General features: G+C 38.9%; 1 protein-coding gene across 3 annotated transcripts in view; it reads right to left on the reverse strand.

The window, feature by feature from the left end:
* The window catches only part of CNTNAP4 (contactin associated protein family member 4), a 370,539-nt gene that overhangs the window by 319,184 nt on the left and 29,557 nt on the right, over positions 1–21,798 (reverse strand). For all 3 annotated transcript variants that reach the window (XM_032389870.1, XM_032389868.1, XM_032389867.1), the window contains exon 2: positions 8,902–9,012. In XM_032389870.1, the coding sequence (XP_032245761.1) occupies positions 8,902–9,012 (111 nt within the window). The remainder of the gene's footprint in view (positions 1–8,901; positions 9,013–21,798) is intronic.

A 21,798-nucleotide genomic window follows, 5' to 3' on the forward strand; every position in this document is an offset into this window, starting at 1 on the left:
AACCATGAGAGACTATGGACTCTGAAAAACAAACTGAGGGTTCTAGAGGGGAGGGGGGTGGGTAGATAGGTTAGCCTGGTGATAGGTATTAAAGAGGGCACGTTCTGCATGGAGCACTGGGTGTTTTATGCAAACAACGAATCATGGAACACTACATCAAAAACTAATGATGTAATGTATGGTGATTAACATAACATAATAAAAAAATTTTTTTAAAAGTGGAAAAAAAAAAAAAAAAAAAGATGGTTTTCTACTGCTGGCTATCCTCACACTTCTGTGCAATCCCCTCCTGGGGAAGATGCTCGGGATTCTTATGTACAGTATCAGAAGAGAAGGCTCCAGGCCCCTGCTTTCACTGTTTCTTTGGTGATGCAACCCACCTGGCTTGCAGAGTACATGTGCCTTCCAGCCAAGAGCGTGCATTCTCATTCTGAGGCTCAGTCCCAGTCCCTCCACACATATATGCTAACATTTTGTTTGGAGTATTTTGCATTTATATTCATGAGAGAGAGTGGCTTTTAATTTTCCTTTCTTGTTTGTCCTTGACAGGGTTTGGCATCAAGGTTATGCTGGCCTCACAGAATGAGTTGGGAAGTATTTTGACTTTTTTTCTGTCCTCTGGAAGAGAATGTAGAAGATTAGAGTTTTATCTTCCTTAAAAGTATCTGGGAGAATTCACGTATGAAGGCATTTTCGCCTGGAGTTTTCTCCGTTGGAGCATGTGAATTATGGATTCACTATCTTTAACAGACAGAGGGATATTTAAATTGTCCATTTTATTTCTTAGGCACAAGTTTTTAGGTTGTGTTTTTCGAATAATTTTTTTCAATTCATTTAAATTTTCACCATGATTAGCAGAAAGTTTGTTGAAATATCCTGTTATATTTTTGTCTTATTGATTGTATTGCATGTTTTCTATTTCATTAATTAATGCACTTTTCTTTTTTCCTTTCCCTTTTCCTTACTTTGGTTTAATCTGTCATTTTTTAAGAATTTCCTCGGGAAATTGAAGAAGTAGGCAATGGATGGATCATTAATATTTAGCCTGCCTTCTTTTGTAATATGTGCAAGTAAGGCTATCAGTTTGGACTAAGCTGCATCTCAATTTTGACCTACAGTACTTGGTTATCACTGCATTAAAATGTGGCCTAATTTCCACTGAGATTTCTTTTTAGAAGGTACATTAATTAAATTCCACACCTTTCTAGGTTTTTACCTTTTTCTTAATTATTGGTTTCTAGCTTAATTCAACTATACCCAAGGGACTTATTCTGTAGGATTTAAATCCTTTGAGATTTGTTCAAACAATTTTTATGGCCCAGAATAAGTTTAAGTAAATATTTAAAGGTACATTGGATAAGAATGTGTATTCTGTAGTTGTTGGGGGCAGCGTTTTATACAACCTACCCATTATATAAATATAAATTACACATTTACATATTTTGTCAAATTTGTTAACTTTGCTGTTAAAATCTTCTGTACTTTCATTGTTTTTTGCCTACTTCTTTAATAAGATACAGAGAAGCAGTTAAAACCCACTCACTCTGGTTGTGTTTCAATTTGTATTGTCTGTTTCTCCTATTGTTTCTGTCCATTCTTCTTTATATATTTGGAATCTCTGTTATTTGGTGCAGAAAATGTCAGGCTCACTATACACTATTTCCTTTCTCTCCAGGATCTTTGCCCCTTGAAGGCCTGGCTATCTTGGGTTTTTATCAGATATCTTCAAGCAGTTAACACTTTCTGGTTGGTTTATTAGTTTATAGAAATGCAGCAGTTACAGACTGAATGTGTCTCCCCAAAATTCATAGCTGAAGTCCTAATCCCCAATATGATGGTATTTGGTGCCTTTTAGAAGTATTTAGGTTTGGATTAGGTCTTCAGAGTGGGCCCCTCATGATGGGATTAGTGCCCTTTTAAGAAGAAGACAGAGAGATGTGCTCTCCACACAAACACATCAAGGAAAGGCTGCATGAGCACACAGCAAGGAGGTGGCTGTCTGCTAGCCAAAGCAGGCTCTCACCAGGAACTGAATCTGCCACCATCTTGATCTCAGACTTCCCAGCCGCCAGAACTGCAAGAAATAAATGTCTATCATTTAAGACCTCTACGGTATTTTGTTACTGCAGCCCACGTTGCCTAAGACATTAATTTCCTAAACTGATCATACATCGAGCCACCTTGCTAGACTCAGTTCCTTTACCATGAGGTAGGACAACATCTTAGGTACAATTTGATCATCTAGAATTTCCTGGGGGTCAGGCTGTGTGTGGGACTTGACTTGTAATTGTTGGTTTCTTTGCCTTCCTCACTCTGCTTTCTCCCCCACCTCCCTCACTGTTTTCTCCTGGTAGGTATCCCCTAATAAACCACTGGCACCTTATCATTGCCCAGGGCGTGCTTCTGGGAGAATCCACCTAACACAAAACGTGATTACCTAACTCATGGTTTTCTCTGACCCCAAAGAAATGAAGATCTACAAACTGCCTAAGGTTCATGTGAAATCCTCCTACCCGGCACTCTGAAAAGTATTAGATATACACAAAGAAAGGTATGTTATGTATTAATGATAGTTTTAAATTTTATGAATGTATTTTAATTGACCAAATTTGAGCCATTGTATCAATTTCAGTAGGGATCATATCTGTAACTTGAATTCCTAGATTTTACGGCAATTTAAGACATTTCCTAAGCCAGGAGCATGCTGTGTCAATCTGCCTTGACGTACCCTACTTACTTTCTTATTGAAGGGCCTTCAATTTTACTCACTCACATGCTTTGAAAAAATCTCCATTATTAGAGTAAGTTGGAAAGAAAAGATATCACCTATAGAGTAGTACAAATAAAAAGAGCGTATTGTCATAGAGTTTAGAGATCCTGGAATTCAACCCCATACTTCTATAGGAAAGGAGAAAAAGAGATAATTTCATTTCCCTAAGGCGACTCACAGTTTAGTATTATGATCTAGTTTTTGTGTTGCCAAAACCAGATTTTTTATCACTATAAATTGCTTAGGATTGGCTACTTGGCACATTCACTCAGATTACATTATCAGATTAATTTAGAGCTGAAGGAAGTGTGCTACAGGGAAGACAAAGACGATAAAGAGAAGATAGAGGGAAGAACAGGACTCTGGCAGGAGAAATGAGAAGAGAATGGAACATACCCTTAAGGAAGGAGCCCAGAAGGGAGGGCAACATCCAAAGTAAAGAGAGAGCCAAACAGCCAGGTGGACAATCACCTCTAGTGTTAAGTCAAGTGAATCAAAGAAGAGTGGAAGTGATTCCATATTAATCACAGGAATGGCAGCAAACTCTCCTCTGCTTTAATGAATACAGGATATAGGTATATGGAGAAATAAGATGTAAATCTTCACTCATTTTTATTCCACCTTCTCAAGGCCAGCATACAAAATATAATCTATAAGCACAGGTGACACACCACGGACCATAAACTTGATGTAGAACTTCATTTTCCAAACCTTTATCAAAATGTTAATCTCTTTGGAAGTTCTTTTTTAACTTCATAAACCAATTTCCAATTGCTAAAAAAGTAAAATATTTTAAGTAAAATCATCAGATCCCCCTAGTTCACAGGCTTTGACTAAGGATATAGGAGAACATTTTATCTTTACTTCAAGCTAATAATGAACATATAAGATATAACTATAATTCCTGTTTTGCTTTAAAATTAATCAGGAAGAAATCAACTCTTCCTACCAGAGTTATATGGAAGACCAAATTTCCCTTTGTAATGTATGCATTTGGTCCTGTGAGGTTTGCTAAACTGCAGTTAATGAGCAGGACACACACTGAAACTGTTTAACATTCTCTTGGGACTGTGCTTTTCTTGTGGTCACCAGAGCCAAGATCATTTTCAATAAAGCCAATACCATTTCAGCATCATCCCTATTCTTCCAATAGAAAATAAGGAAATTAAAGGGGCGTCTGGGTGGCGCAGTTGGTTAAGCATCCGACTTTTGGTTTCGGCTCAGGTTGTGATCTCAGGGTCGTGGGATGGAGCCCCGCTTGGAACCCTCTTCAGGCTCTGCCCTCAGCCCCAAGTCTGCTTAGGATGCTCTCACCCTCTCCCTCTGCCCCTTTCCCCTGCACAAGCATGCACATGCTTTCTCAAATAAATAAATAAATCTTAAAATAAAAAGGAAAGAAAATTAGGAAATTAGTGCACAGTGGTTACATTTTTTTTCCATCCTTGAATGAGTAAGAGGTAGCAGTGATTTAAACCCAAGAATGGTGAATTGGTCTCACATACGTCTAACACTGAAGTGTCTGCTTTTCACCTACAATTTTATGATCCACTGGAGAGAGAGTATGAGCGTAGGTTAGCTAAGGTTCAAGTGTGCTGGGGAGGCTTGTGTTCTGTGACTACAGGGGTAACTCTCAGGGATCTGACTATTCAGGGACTTAGTTGGGTTTAAATGTTCTCATCTCACTGGTAAGAACTGTGTATCTCCTAATCCCGGAGATAAGTTAGGGCAGGAGACAGAAGAATCAGGCAGAGCTGCACGCACAGCCCGAATCAACATGGAGGTGTATGCCCCTTGCAATTTTGATAATTATTCAGGTGCCAAGGGCTTACTCAGGCACATCAGATTCTGGGTGTAATGGGGAATCAGGTGATATAGAAGCAAATAAACTGCTGGCATCTTTTGTTCTCTAACACGTACGAGAAAAGGCCATCCCTAACGCACCCAATCCATGTTCTTCTCAGTCAGGAAGCTTGCCCACCCCATCTCTGGTCCTGGGGACATCTCAGGCACACTCCGGACCCACACCAACAACAGTGCCAACGAGGCTCCCCTTTCCTTAGGCTTGAGTTTTTCCAGTGCTGTGCAAAATTCATCTCTTACTCTTTTCCTCATAAAGTATTGGTTATTAAGTGCATTAATGTTATCATTTTTTAAATGTGATAATTATAAAAGATTTTATGCAATATGTTTAACCGCAAGAAACATTCACCTCATCTGTCCTCTTCAGCACTGACATGCATCATGCATACCTTGGGGATTTAGCTTTTGGGTTTTAATTTAGGCATAATAGTTGTATGTGAACAAGTACAATGATTTAGGGCAGTAAAAATCACCAAATAACTCTGTATAGAATATCATAATTATTCTCATTAGAAGTACATCCGAAAATGGGAGTTCTCTGTCAATTAACCAAATATGCTAATTTCTCTACAGACAGATGCTTGACAAATTCTATAGGCATGGGGAAAACATTGCTCCACAAGCATTTAGAGTAGAAGGGTTTAGCTGCAGTCAAAAAAACTGACAGCGGGAAAATAGAGACAAACATTCAACTTTCTAGCAAAATAGGATATATTGATTTTACAGAATAGATGAGAGAAAACTTGCAGTATTTTTCAGTTATGGAAGCAATCTGCTATATAAATAAACACATGTACATATATATGTTTGCACTCATACATATAAGTATTTTATTTTTGCGGTGCATAATAACTTTATTTACTGTTTTATTATTTTACATGTACACACAAGTATATCAGTTTGCAATAAACCATTTCCTAGGTTTCCTGAGTACATGAAAATAAAAATTGTCATTTGGACTACACTGCAGCATAAAGAATAGTTCTACTTATGTGGCTTCCTTATATTCTGTCCTAAGAACACACCTGGACTATCAAATGGTGCACTAGAGCCTGTATGAACTTGACATTGACAACAGTAACATTAGTTGCCCATCATAATTCAAACTACACTGAAACTGCAACAATATGGTATTACATAAGAGCAGAGAGAGGCTGAATTCCATTACGTAGCCAGTATTAGCAGTGATGGGTTTTTGTTTGTCTGTGTTGTTTACCGTTACATCTGGATTATACTTCTCTGAGCTATGAAATCTTTCAGTTTCAAATTGAGAGGCATCTTCCCCATACAAACAAGTATGGAAAAGAAGTCATTTACTCGACGGCACTTGTACGAGCTTCCCAGGGCTGCTATCACTGAATATCACTAACTGGGCAGCTTAAAACAACAGAATTTATTCTCTCACAGTTTTGGAGGCTGGAAGTCCAAAATCACGGTGTCGGCAGGTCCATGCTCCTCCCTCTGGAGCTTTAGAGAAGACTCCTTCCCTGCCTCCTCCTAGCCTCTGGCAGTTGATAGCAATACAAACATTTCTTGGTTTGTAGCCATAGCGTTCCAATTTCTGCTTCCATTTCTACATCTTCCATTTCCACATGGCCTTCTTCTCTTGGTTTCTTCTGTCTCTGTGTGTCTCCAAATCTCATTCTCTTTAGAAGGCCTGATGTGGAGCTCACTGGCCCTAAGCCAGTATGACCTAATCCCATGTGACCTTAACTTGATCATACTGCAGAGACCATATGTCCAAATACAGCCACATTCATAGGTATTAGGGCAAGAACTTGAATACATCCTTTTGGGGGACACACACAACTCAACCCACAATAGCACTCCAGTGGTAAAATTAAATTAATATACCTTCAAAAAATGTTCATTTTTCTTCCTCCCTCCTGGTAGACTCATTACGTTCAATAGTATCTTTTCCTGGTCTCCTTCTCCCACCACGGGAATAATGGGGCCTCCTTATTTTTACAGTTAACCATGGCATTTACCTCACAGATGGAGAACAGCAGCTGGGTGAGCTTGATTCTTTGTTTCCTGTTTGTCTGTTCTTTGGATCTAAGTTTTCTAGATTCCATAGGGAAGAGGTCACTCTATCTGTGTTTCTGGGATGCTTTGACCTTTATTTGTTGATTTGGTTTATTTATACATGACCTCCTGACTTAACTAAACACCCTTCCATAGCCTGATCTAAATATACGACAAGGAGGGGAACCTGGGTGGCTCAGTCTGCCTTTGGCTCGGGTCATGATCACAGGGTCCTGGGATCGAGTCCCGCATCAGGCTCCCTGATGAGCAGGGAGCCCACTTGAGCAGGAAGCCCGCTTCTCTCTCTCCCTGTCTCCCACTCATGCTCTCTCTCGCTCTCTCTCTCTCTCAAATAAATAAAACCTTTAAAAATAAATAAATAAATAAACTACAAGAAATGTTGATAGTAGAAATGATATATAGCCTTTAATAAATCACTCAAAATCTGACATTCCTTTGTAAACACTTGACGTAATTAAGAGGAAAGAAAAAAGAAAAACTAAATAAAAAAGAAAAAACGTAATCAAGTAGGTTGACAACCAGCAAAAGATAATTAAAATGATCCTGTTTTGTTTCTCCATTTCATTAACATGCAAATGAGATTCATGAAGTTTGATATTGTGGTTCACCAAGAGCCATAGAAACGAATTAAGAATGAAAATGAGTCTCACTGATGGAGACTTCTGATGAGTCTATAAATTAATGTAAAATATGATTCGATCCAATTAATAACATATATATTTTGTGTGATTTATTGCATCTTAACAAATGAAATAAATAGTTGAATTAAATTTTGTATCCTTCCATGGGCCAAATCTTAGGAAAGCTCTTACTACTCAAATAGAGCCGTGGTAAATGTAAAACCCTGCCCTACTTTGAAAAGGAATGTAGTAAGATGGAGACCTCACTGTAAGATCAGTGTTGTGATGTCAGCATTCCTGCTGGGAGAACCATGCGGACAAGAGCTGGACTGGTCTCCAGAGGGGTTAGGAGAGCTCACTTGCCTATGGTCAGTCAAGAATTCAGAACTGCAAATAGGGAGAGAGAGTCCAGTGTGACCATTAACCCTCACTACAAGGCAAATAAAAGTCAGACAAGCTGTGTCTACACAAATGTATTCAAGGCTCCTCCAATTCCCTATTTGATACAAGGATCTCCGTGCTTGCTCTCCTCATGCCTTCACACCCACAGACACACATAAGTGATTGTCTCAAATAAGAGGAGCTATCATTTTAAAATAAACTTAAATTTTAAGTCATGCTAAAGTGTTAGATATTTATCATGTGTACCAGATGGCAAAATACAGACAGACACACACACGTATGATCTATTTGTTACGTCCAATGTTCATCGTGCTCAGGCATTACAACAGTACCGAGGATAACATCAAGGAGAAAAATGAAAAGAAGTGGCTGACATATGGCATGCGAGAAGGGGATAATAAATGAGCAAATCACGGTTTCAATAATATATGATGTCGGTGTCTATTTTTTCATGGTTGCTAAAAATGTTTTCTGTGTTAGGATTGCCAAGCCTCTTTCCATAGAATGTTAAGTGCAGATGGCTTTTGCCTTAGTGTATTATGGAAAGGGGCCACGATGATGCTGTCTGTAAGTGCACAGAGTTTTGAAATTCTCTCTTACTTCAATAGCAAGTTGCCTTTTAATTATCTGCACTTTCCTTTAAACATATTCAAGCAATCAAACACAACCTACCTAAGAGATTGTCAACAATACGAACTGAGTATTCCTAAAGGAGCATGAAACTTATTAAGTTCCCTTTCCTCCACAGGAGAGAAAATCATGTCACCTACATTGAGAATTAAACAAACTGAGGGATTCTTATTTTTAAATAACTAGCATCTTTGAAAATTACTTCTCCTTGCAAGCTTCCTATTTAATTTGAAATAGAGAGTCAATTAAATTTTCATGGCTACTGTATACATCATGATTGTATATTGTTGTAGAAAGGTTTATTTTATAAGAGATATATAAAGCTCTCCATACTGAAGGAATTCAGTTCCTTGGGTGCTGAAATGATGATACAGGATTTTAAAATAGGATGTGACCCTTTGCCATCCCAGAACCAGTCCTACAGGTCTTATACTTCCCATGAGTTCCAGCCATTTGCTGATTGCGACATGTACTTCCTTTCACAATATATCACTTATAATGATTTTATTACAAGAGAATGGAAAATTAATGAGATTCATCATGAGCCAATCAGAAGGAAAAAAGCAGACTTACCATCTCTTCGATTTAGCCTTGCAAATCCGGCACCATGACTGCTAGAAAGTTCAGATGAACTGCTGAATGATGCCTGAGACAAGGTAGACACCAGAGGCTCATCACAATCATCTGCCAAAAGGGAAAATCCACATTCAGGTTAGTACAGTGCTGACAGCTTTCTTGGAACCAAGAGGTCAAATAAACAAACAAAACAAAAAATACCAGGATCTCTAACAATATGCCCACTGCTTATATGCAATTTTCTATTAGAGGTCTAATAAGTTCAGTAAGAAAAGAAAAAGAATTTAAAGACAAGAGACTATGAAAATAGGGAAGAAAATTTTCACAGAAATTATAAAATAATGTGTCTTGAGGTAGAAAAAAGGTTTCCCTAAGCAAGAAACAAAAATATGTAATCAGTATACTGAATTTATAAATAAATGTATATAAAGAAAGGTTTATAAATTAAACTATATTAAAATTAAGAAATTATGGTTGCCAAAAGACACGTAAAGAGAAACATCACCTGTGGAAAGTATGTGCAAAACAGCATATGATTAGTATTCCAAATTAAGGAAACTAAAATAAAATAAAGAAAAACAGGGGCACCTGGGTGGCTCAGTTGGTTGAGCGTCCAAGTCTTGGTTTCAGCTCAGGTCATGATCTCATGGGTCGTGAGATCAAGCCCTGGGTCAGGCTCCACACTCAGGGGGGACTATGCTTGAAGATTCTTTCCCTCTGCCCCACCCCCAACTCACACGCACTCACTTTCTCCTCTAAAATAAATAAATCTTTTTTAAAAATTAAGGAAAATAAAAACTACCTTTATTTTTTTTTAAGATTTTTTATTTATTTTTTGACAGAGACACAGCGAGAGAGGGAACACAAGCAGGGGGAGTGGGAGAGGGAGAAGCAGGCTTCCCACCGAGCAGGGAGCCCGATGCAGGGCTTGATCCCAGGACCCTGGGATCATGACCTGAGCCGAAGGCAGACACTTAATGACTGAGCTACCCAGGTGCCCCTAAAAACTACCTTTAAATCAGTTAAAAAACACACTTGGAAAAATAGCACAAGGGAGGACCAGAGAGCTCACAGAACAGAACCTATACAAACTGATGCTCTAACTCATCAGTAAAAAGAAGTGTAAATCAAGACTACAACTGGATACTATTTTACAGACAGTATAGTCGCAAGATTTTAGAATTCTTACAACACCAGATCATCCACAGAATGTGGGCCAAGAGAAGCTCCAACAAGGGGCCAGTGGGAGTGTAAATTTGAGCACCTACTTTAAAAACCAATTTGTCATTGGCTTGTGCATTTTTCCGTACCCTGACATTCCCCAATTCCACTGATACATATGTCATCTTGGGCAGAGTATCCCTAGGATAAACCACCAGTCTCAAGGAGTTTGCCTTTCTAACCCAAGGATGTGGTACAAATACTAGCATTTTCTCTGTCACATGAAAAGAGAAAAGTTGGGAAACACTGACCTAGAGAAACTCTTTCATTTGTGTACCAGGAGACGTGCAGTTTCCAGCAACACTGCTCATAATAGGAAAGAATCGTTCAAAACTCAAACATCCAATGACCAAAGAACAGATCAATATCGTAGTACTCTTCACAATGGAATAATATACAGCAGTACAAAGGAAATACACCAATGCACACCAAAGATAATGGTTGGATCTTAGACACAAAATTTTTAGTGAAAAAAAAATCAAACTATAGAAGACCATATAATTAATTCATATTTGATAGTTCTGAGTATCTTAAAAATAAGCAAAGCTGGAGGAGGAGCAAGATGGTGGAGGTGTAGGAGACCGAAATTTTGTCTGGTCCCAGGAATTCAGCTAGATAGGGATCAAACCATTCTGAACACCTACGAAAACTCAACAGGAGATCGAAGAAAAGAATAGCAGCAACTCTCTGAACTGAAAAGCGACCACTTTCTGGAAGGTAGGATGTGCGGAGAAGTGAATCCGAGGCGATATTCGAGAAGATAGATGGCAGGGGAGGGGGCCTCCCTCAGCCGCTACTGGCAAGTGATAGAGCAGCGGAGCAAAAAATCGGAACTTTTAGAAGTCTGCTCCGCTGAGGGACGTCGCTCCAGTGGCTAAGTGGGGGGTGGAACCCTCGCTGGGACAGTGCGGTCTCAGGACACTTGGGGTCACAGGAAGACCGGGGGTGCCTGAGTGTGGCGGAGCTCCCAGGTATTGGAGCGGGGAAGCCGGCTGCAGAGACGGAGCCCAGGCGTGGGCTCTCAGCTCGGGGTTGCCATAAACCGTGGTCCGTGGCACAGTCGGGCCACTGCTCCTCCAGCAGGGACCCAACAAGCAGCAGATCCGGGGAGACTCCCTTCCTGCCCCGGGAGGAGCGGTGCGGGAGCCCACCGCAGGGATCTGCTGCGTTTGGAGACTCCACACGGGGTTGGGTGCCAGAGATAGAAACGCTTGGTCACAGGCCGGGTGAGCACAGAGTGCGGCCGGAGACCGGGGAGATAGGAGTGACTGACTGCTTTTCTCTGGGGGCGCACTGAGGAGTGGGGCCTCGAATTCTCGGCTCCTCCGGGGCGGAGACTGGGAGGCCGCCATTTTCACTCTCGTCCTCCAAAGCTCTACCGAAAGCTTGCAGGGAACAAAAGCTCCCAAGAGCAAACCCGAGCAGATTACTTAGCCCAGACCAGCAAGGGCAGGGCAATTCCACCTCCGGCAAAGATATTTGGGAACCACGGCAAGAGGCCCCTCCCCCAGAAGATCAGCAAGAACCGCCAGTCAAGACCAAGTTTACCGATCAATGAGAACGGCAGAACTCCAGCGCTAGGGGAATACTGCACATAGAATTCATGGCTTTTTTACCATGATTCTTTAGTCTTTCAAAGTTAATTTTTTTAATTTTCTTTTTTTTTTTTAATTTTTCTTTTTCCGTTTTTCAACCAACATCTTATCAATCCTTTTTTTAAAAATCTTTATTATTTTTCATTTTTAGAGTCATATTGTATCCCTCCATAGTAGTTAACCTTATTTTTGGTGTACATATATATATATATATATATATGTTATTCTCTCTTTAAAATTTAAAATTTTACGATACAGTTTCTTCTAACAGACCAAAATATACCCTAAATCTCTAGTGTATGGCTTTGTTCTAGTCTCCTGCCTGATCACATTCTCTCCTTTTTTTAATTCCTCTTCTTTCTTTTTTCAAGCAACTTCTTATCTTATCAATTCCTTTTATAAAATCTTTTATAATTTTCATCCTTACAGTCATATTCCATCCCTTCATTGTATTTACCCTTATTTTTGTACATACGTAAGTTTTTCATTCTTTAAAATTTTGGGAGGCACTTTCTTCTAACAGACCAAAATACGCCCAAAATCTAGTATGTGCCACTGATCTATGCACCAGCCTCATCATATTCGATCATATTCTGTTTTTTTTAATCTTTTTCTTTTTTTTTTCTTTTTTCTATATTTCCCTTTCTTTTCCCCATTTCATGTCTCTTCTGATTTGTTTAGTGTATATTTTTCTGGGGTTCTTGTTACCCTGTTAGCATTTTGTTCTCTCATTCATCTATTCTCCTCTGGACAAAATGACAAGACAGAAAAAAATCACCTCAAAAAAAAGAACAAGAGGCAGTACTGATGGCCAGGGACCTAATCAATACAGACATTAGTAAGATGTCAGAACTACAGTTCAGAATGACGATTTTAAACATACTAGCTGGGCTTGAAAAAAGCAAGGAAGATTTAGAGAAACCCCTTCTGGAGAAATAAAAGAACTAAAAATCTAACCAAGTCGAAATCAAAAAGGCTATTAATGAGGTGCAATCATAAATGGAGGCTCTAAGTGCTAGGATAAATGAGGTAGAAGAGAAAATTAGTGATATAGAAGACCAAATGATGGAAAATAAAGAAGCGGAGAAAAAGAGAGATAAACAACTACTGGATCATGAGGGTAGAATTCTAGAGATAAGTGATATCATAAGACAAAACAATATTAGAATAATTGGGATCCCAGAAGAAGAAGAAAGAGAGAGAGGGGCAGAAGGTATCCTGGAGCAAATTATAGCAGAGAACTTCCATAATTTGGGGAAGGAAACAGGCATCAAAATCCAGGAGGCACAGAGAACCCCTCTCAATTTCAATAAAAATACGTCAACACCCCAACATCTAATAGTAAAACTTACGAGTCTCAGAGACAAAGAGAAAATCCTGAAGCAGCTTGGGACAAGAGATATGTAACCTACAATGGTAGAAACATTAGATTGGCAACAGACCTATCCACAGAGACCTGGCAGGCCAGAAAGGACTGGCATATATTCAGAGCACTAAATGAGAAAAATATGCAGCCAAGAATACTATATCCAGCTAGGCTGTCATTGAAGTTAGAAAGAGAGATAAAAAGCTTCCAGGACAAACAAAAACTAAAGGAATTTGCAAACACAAAACCAGCCCTACAAGAAATATTGAAAGGGGTCCTCTAAGCAAAGAGAGAGCCTAAAAGCAACATAGACCAGAAAGGAACACAGACAATATACAGTCACAGTCACCTTACAGGCAATACAATGGCACTAAATTCATATCTTTCAATAGTTACCCTAAATGTAAATGGGCTAAATGTCCCAATCAAAAGACACAGGCTATCAGATTGGATAAAAAAACAAGACCCATCGATATGCTGTCTGCAAGAGACTCATTTTAGACCCAAAGACACCCCAGATTGAAAGTGAAAAGGTGGAAAAATATTTACCATGCTAATGGACACCAGAAGAAAGCTAGGGTGGCAGTCCTTATATCAGACAAATTAGATTTTAAACCAAAGACTATAATCAGAGATGAGGAAGGACACTATATCCTACTTAAAGGGTCTATCCAACAAGAAGATCTAACAATTGTAAATATCTATGCCCCTAACATGGGAGCAGCCAATTATATAAGGCAATTAATGACAAAAGCAAACAAACACATCGACAACAATACAATTATAGTGGGGGACTTTAACATCCCCCTCACTGAAATGGATGGACAGATCATCTAAGCAAAAGATCAACAAGGAAATAAAGGCTTTAAATGACACACTGGACCAGATGGACTTCACAGATATATTCAGAACATTCCATCCCAAAGCAACAGAATACACAGTCTTCTCCAGTGCCCATGGAACATTCTCCAGAATAGATCACATCCTAGGTCACAAATCAGGTCTCAACCGGTACCAAAAGATTGGGATCATTCCCTGCCTATTTTCAGACCACAGTGCTTTGAAACTAGAACTCAATCACAAGAGGAAAGTCGGAAAGAACTCAAATACATGGAGGCTAAAGAGCATCCTACTAAAGAATGAATGCGTCAACCAGGAAATTAAAGAAGAATTTTAAAAAATTCATGAAAACCAATGAAAATGAAAACGCAACTGTTCAAAATCTTTGGGATGCAACAAAGGCAGTCCTAAGAGGAAAGTATATAGCAATACAAGCCTTTCTCAAGAAACAAGAAAGGTCTCGGGCGCCTGGGTGGCTCAGATGGTTAAGCGTCTGCCTTCGGCTCAGGTCATGATCCCAGGGTCCTGGGATCGAGTCCCGCATCGGGCTCCCTGCTTAGCGGGAAGCCTGCTTCTCCCTCTGCTTCTCTCTCTCTCTCTCTCTGTGTCTCTCATGAATAAATAAATAAAATCTTAAAAAAAAAAAAAAAAAAAGAAACAAGAAAGGTCTCAAATACACAACCTAACCCTACACCTAAAGGAGCTGGAGAAAGAACAGCAAATAAAGCCTAAACCCAGCAGGAGAAGAGAAATAATAAAGATCAGAGCAGAAATCAATGAAATAGAAACCAAAAGAACAATAGATCAGATCAACGAAACGAGGAGCTGGTTCTTTGAAAGAATTAACAAGATTGATAAACCCCTGGCCAGACTTATCAAAAAGAAAAGAGAAATGACCCAAATAAATAAAATCATGAATGAAAGAGGAGAGATCACAACCAACACCAAAGAAATACAAACAATTATGAGAACATATTATGAACAACTATATGCCAGCAAATTAGATAACCTGGAAGAAATGGATGCATTCCTAGAGATGTATCAACTACCAAAACTGAACCAGGAAGAAACAGAAAACCTGAACAGACCCAAAACCACTAAGGAAATTGAAGCAGTCATCAAAAATCTCCCAACAAACAAAAGCCCAGGGCCAGATGGCTTCCCAGGGGAATTCTACCAAACATTTCAAGAAGAATTAATACCTATGCTTCTCAAACTGTTCCAAAAAATAGAAATGGAAGGAAAACTTGCAAACTCGTTTTATGAGGCCACCATTACCTTGATCCCCAAACCAAAGACCCCATCAAAAAGGCAAATTACAGACCAATATCCTTGATGAACATGGATGCAAAAATTCTCACCAAAATACTAGCCAATAGGATCCAACAGTACATTAAAAGGATTATTCACCATGACCAAGTGGGATTTATCCCTGGGCTGCAAGGTTGGTTCAACATCTGCAAATCAATCAATGTGATACAATACATTAACAAAAGAAAGAACAGGAATCATATGATCCTCTCAACAGATGCAGAAAAAGCTTTTGACAAAGTACAGCATCCTTTCTTGATTAAAACTCTTCACAGTGTAGGGATAGAGCGTACATACCTCAATATCATAAAAGCCATCTATGAAAAACCCACAGGGAATATCATTCTCAATGGGCAAAAACTAAGAGCTTTCCCCCTAAGGTCAGGAACATGGCAGGGATGTCCACTATCACCACTGCTATTCAACATAGTATTAGAAGTCCTAGCCTCAGCAATCAGACAACAAAAGAAATAAAAGGCATCCAAATCGGCAAAGAAGAAGTGAAACTCTCACTGTTTGCAGATGATACTTTATGCGGAAAACCCAAAAGACTCCACCCCAAAACTGCTAGAACTCATACAGGAATTCAGTAAAGTGGCAGGATATAAAATCAATGCACAGAAATCAGTGGCATTCTAAGATGTCCATCGACAGATGAATGGATAAAGAAGATGTGCTATATATATACAATGGAATATTATGCAGCCATCAAAAGGAATGAGATCTTGCCATTTGCAACGACGTGGATGGAACTGGAGGGTGTTATGCTGAGTGAAATAAGTCAATCAGAGAAAGACATGTATCATATGACCTCACTGATACGAGGAATTCTTAATCTCAGAAAACAAACTGAGGGTTGCTGGGGTGGGGGGGTGGGAGGGATGGGGTGGCTGGTGATAGACATTGGGGAGGGTATGTGCTATCATGAGCACTGTGAATTGTGCAAGACTGTTGAATCACAGATCTGCACCTCTGAAACAACTAATGCAATATATGTTAAGAAAAAAAAAAGAAGAAGATGATACCAGGAGGGGAAGAATGAAGGGGGGAAATCGGAGGGAGAGACGAACCATGAGAGATGATGGACTCCGAAAAACAAACTGAGTGTTCTAGAGGGGAGGGGGGTGGGAGGATGGGTTAGCCTGGTGATGGGTATTAAATAGGGCACGTTCTGCATGGAGCACTGGGTGTTATACACAAACAATGAATCATGGAACACTACATCAAAAACTAATGATGTATTGTATGGTGATTAACATAACAATAAAAAATTTTAAAAAAATTTGTGGCATTCCTATACACCAACAAGACAGAAGAAAGACAAATTAAGGAGTCAATCCCATTTACAATTGCACCCAAAACCATAAGATACCTAGGAATAAATCTAACCAAAGACACAAAGGATCTGTACTCAGAAAACTATAAAATACTCAGGAAAGAAACTGGGGAAGACACAAAGGAATGGAAAAACGTTCCATGCTCATGATTGGAAGAACAAATGTTGTGAAGATGTCAATGCTACCTAGAGCAATCTACACATTCAATGCAATCCCCATCAAAATACCATCAACTTTTTTCAAAGAAATAGAGCAAATAATCCTAAAATTTGTATGGAACCAGAAAAGACCCCAAATAGCCAGAGGAATGTTGAAAAAGAAAAGGAAAGCTGGTGGCATCACAATTCTGTACTTCAAGCCCTATTACAAAGCTGTAATTATCAAGACAGTGTGGTACCAGCACAAAAACAGGCACATAGATCAATGGAAGAGAATACAGAGTCCAGAAATGAGCCCTCAACTCTATGGCCAACTAATCTTCGACAAAGCAGGAAAGAATGTCCAATGGAGAAAAGACAGTCTCTTCAACAAATGGTGTTGGGAAAATTGGACAGCCACATGCAGAAGAACGAAACTGGACCATTTCCTTACACCACACACAAAAATAGACCCAAAATGGTTGAAAGACCTAAATGTGAGACAGGAGTCCATCCAAATCCTAGAGGAGAACACAGGCAGCAACCTCTTCGACCTCAGCCGCAGCAACTTCTTCCTAGAAACATCACCAAAGGTAAGGGAAGTAAGGGCAAAAATGAACTACTGGGACTTCATCAAGATAAAAAGCTTTTGCACAGCAAAAGAAACAGTCAACAAAACCAAAAGACAACCGACAGAATGGGAGAAGATATTTGCAAATGGCATATTAGATAAAGGGCTAGTATCCAAAATCTATAAAGAACTTCTTAAACTCAACACCCAAAGAACCAATGATCCAATCAAGAAATGGGCAGAAGACATGAACAGACATTTTTCCAAAGAAGACATCCAAATGGCCAACAGACACATGAAAAAGTGCTCAACATCGCTCGGCATCAGGGAAATCCAAATCAAAACCTCAATGAGATACCACCTCACACCAGTCAGAATGGCTAAAATTAACAACTCAGGAAACAACAGATGTTGGCGGGGATGTGGAGAAAGGGGAACCCTCCTACACTGTTGGTGGGATTGCAAGCTGGTGCAACCACTCTGGAAAACAGTATGGAGGTTCCTCAAAAAGTTGCAAATAGAGCTACCGTATGACCCAGCAATTACACTACGCGGTATTTACCCCAAAGATATAAATGTAGGGATCCGAAGGGGTATGTGCACCCCGATGTTTATAGCAGCAATGTCCACAATAGCCAAACTATGGAAAGAGCCAAGATGTCCATCGACAGATGAATGGATAAAGAAGATGTGGTATATATATACAATGGAATATTATGCAGCCATCAAAAGGAATGAAATCTTGCCATTTGCAACAACGTGGATGGAACTAGAAGGTGTTATGCTGAGCGAAATAAGTCAATCAGAGAAAGACATGTGTCATATGACCTCACTGATAGGAGGAATTCTTAATCTCAGGAAACAAACTGAGGGTTGCTCGAGTGGTGGGGAGTGGGAGGGATGGGGTGGCTGGGTGATAGACATTGGGGAGGATATGTGCTATGGTGAGTGCTGTGAATTGTGGAAGACTGTTGAATCACAGACCTGTACCTCTGAAACAAATAATACATTATATGTTAAAAAAAAAAAAAAAGAAGAAGATAGCAGGAAGGGAAAAATGAAGGGGAGGAGATCGGAGGGGGATACGAACCATGAGAGACTATGGACTCTGAGAAACAAACTGAGGGTTCTAGAGGGGTGGGGGTGGAGGGATGGGTTAGCCTGGTGATGGGTATTAAAGAGGGCACGTACTGCATGGAGCACTGGGTGTTATACGCAAACAATGAATCATGGAACACTACATCAAAAACTAATGATGTAATGTATGGTGATTAACATAACATAATAAAATAAAATAAAAATTTAATGCTTAAAAACAAAATTTAAAAAAATAAGCAAAGCTAAGCAATGTGTTGTTTAGCAATAAATGTGATTTTTAAAAAACTTAAAGAAATGAAAAGCATAAAATTCAGGATACTAGTTACTTCTGGAGGAAGGCAATGTGTATATAGTGTGTATACATACATGTATGTATATATCAACATGCACATAAGGATATATATGAAAGTATACACCTGTCTATCATCTATCCTTTTATGTTATCACATATAAAATTAAAAATAAGGCACAAAGAGAGAGGGAAAGTATAAAAATCTCATGGTGACCATGATATCCATATATGCTATTTTATTCAGCTAGTTCTTCATTCCATGCAATCTTTTATATTTGTCTTTTTTTTTTTAAGATTTTATTTATTTATTTGACAGAGAGAGACACAGCGAGAGAAGGAACACAAGCAGAGGGAGTGGGAGAGGGAGATGCAGGCTCTCCACTGAGCAGAGAGTCCAATGCGGGCTCAATCCCAGGACCCTAGCATCATGACCTGAGCCGAAGGCAGACGTTTAACAACTGAGCCACCCAGGCACCCCATTTGTCTTTTATTTTATACAATTAAGTCGTTGCCATTTTTTACTCTAATCAGAAAAATATTTCTCTCATATTTAGGATTCAACATAATTGATCATTAAAAATCATGCAGGGTTATTGTCCCAATTTTTTAATTAACAATAAGCAATTTAAAGATTTTTTTTTTTAATTTATTTATTTGACAGAGAGATAGCACAAGTAGGCAGAGCGGCAGGCAGAGGGAAAGGGAGAAGCAGGCTCTCTGCTGAGCAGGGAGCCCGATGCGGGGCTCAATCCCAGGACCCTGGGATCATGACCTGAGCTGAAGGTAGCCGCTTAACCGACTGAGCCACCCAGGCGCCCCTACAATAAGCAATTTAATTTAAATTAAATAAATCTAGGAATTATCTAGATTCACCTGAAATTTTATGAAGCTTATTCTGCCTGAAGTTTTTTTTTTAAAGTCATTAGTAGTTTCATTGTTTAAGTATTCAAACTACAATATTTTTTGCATTTGAAATGTGTTTTTCTTTAAAGCTAAACGTCTAAAGTATAAGAGACAAGTAAAAAATTTACCAATTTAACATTGGCATGCCTTTCAGAATTTTCCTGAGATAGCATTTTACTTTTTAAGACTATCTCATTTTCATTTAGAGTCCGCTTTTTCTTCCTGCACACCTTAAATTCTTTAGCTAACTCTTAAGACAGACTTGGTAACAGGCCCACAGTTCCTGCATGTCTATTGATTGGCTTACGTACTGACACTGCCGATCTGGTGGTAATTCAAGTATTAAGGAGTGCAGACATAAAGAGACACACAATCCATGGAGTGACGAAGGGATTTCTGATTATGCCGAACCATGAACAACTACCAAAATGCTTTAGTACACCGTGGAAAGGGCCATGTGTGCGTCTGCAGGTACAAAGAGTGCATTATCTCTATGGGGAGGAGGCATCTGTGGGTATGTGTTTACCAGAAGTACCGTCATTTTTGAATCATTATCAGTATTCAGGTGTAAGTGTGACCAAAAAAAAGGTGTTTAACTGCAATTCACAATCAATTATGCAGATTCAAATCGATGTTTCAGATGTAAAATGCCTCTCCAGTGCAATCACTCTTGAAGGCATATATTTACTGCTCATTTGTTTTTGCCATTATAAACTGAGAATCAATACTGTTCTATTTTTAGCTTAACGTGGGATTAAAATAAGAGAAGGGGTGTTTATTTCATTTATGGGGAAAAAGACAGGAGATATGAGAAATGGGTCAGGGAGCCTTCTGGTATTTGGTAAAGTTCCAGTTGTTGGTCTGGGTGGTGATTACATGACGTTATTAAGTTTTACCACGAGCATACACATTTCCCCATGATCTACTACTGTGTGTTTATTTAGCAATAAAATATTCTAACGTTATTCTTACATAAAACTAATAATATCAAACACACATTCAGTGAGTACTCTTGCTAAGAACTTACAACCATTTCACATAGTTATTAATCCTTACCACTCCCCTCTTTGAGATACCAATATTACTGTTATTTTACAGATAAGGTAACTGACATACAGACTTTGGTTAATTTGCTTGTCTCACTGTAGTGGAACCATGATGTTTAAAAAGTGAGCTGGGGTCTAGAATCCAGTATGGAAGAACACCATAACTACAATTACTATTTCTTTATGTTTGGAGTATAGGAATTTCATCAGATACCATAATGACATAAATAAACTGTCTCTCAAGAAGTTGTATACTCTTATTCCAGATGTGCCAAGCAATGTATTACCAAAAAACTATAAAACAATAAATAAACTATAAAACTACTGATCTTCAACAGTCTTGAACCAAGGGAGGGAGGTTTCAGACAGCAATAATGAGTCTGGGGTAAAAGGAATATTTCCCTCCAGACCTTAACAAAATGGAATTCTGGATTAAATATCAGTCTCCTGTGTATTTAATTCCAGAAAACAAGTTTTCTCTGACTGTACCAGTAAATGCAGTGAGATGCAGGTTCTAGACTTGCAAAGCTGAGAACCACAACTGGAGGTGATTTAACACCCCAGGGGACATTTAGCGACATCTGGAGACACTCTGGTCATCACAACTTGGGGAAATTCTAGAATCTAGTGGGTGGAAGCCAGGGATGCTGCTAAACATCCTATGGTGCACAGGGCAGCCCTCCACAACAAAGAATTATCCAATCCCAAATGTCAATAGTGCAGTAGCTGAGAAACCCTACCCTAGACTCTAGTAAAAGCAACCCAGTGAACTAGTCCTCTCTGAACTAATCTCTCACCTAGAACTCTCGGCTTCCTCAAATTCTCATGATTAATAATTTACTGCTTCTCAGAGAGCATATGATCATTGTTCAGAGTGCATAAATATATATTTAAGTAAGGAGTTTTCAAATCTGAAATAACATACTATTTCAGTTCTTATCTTTAAATAAAATACTATGTCAGATCATTACTATTCTGGTCCCTTCATCAGAGACATATACATATATGTACATTTACTATTATACACATAATAGTACGTATGTATTATAGTACACACATTATATTTGCATATGTACAAATGTGTACTTATATATGTAATATGTAAACTATATATGTATTAATATATAGACAATTATAATACATATACGTACATACATATACATATATTATAATGTAT

This window comes from Phoca vitulina, unplaced genomic scaffold (genome assembly GCF_004348235.1).
Source record: "Phoca vitulina isolate PV1807 unplaced genomic scaffold, GSC_HSeal_1.0 scaffold56, whole genome shotgun sequence".
Classification (NCBI taxonomy): Eukaryota; Metazoa; Chordata; class Mammalia; order Carnivora; family Phocidae; genus Phoca; species Phoca vitulina.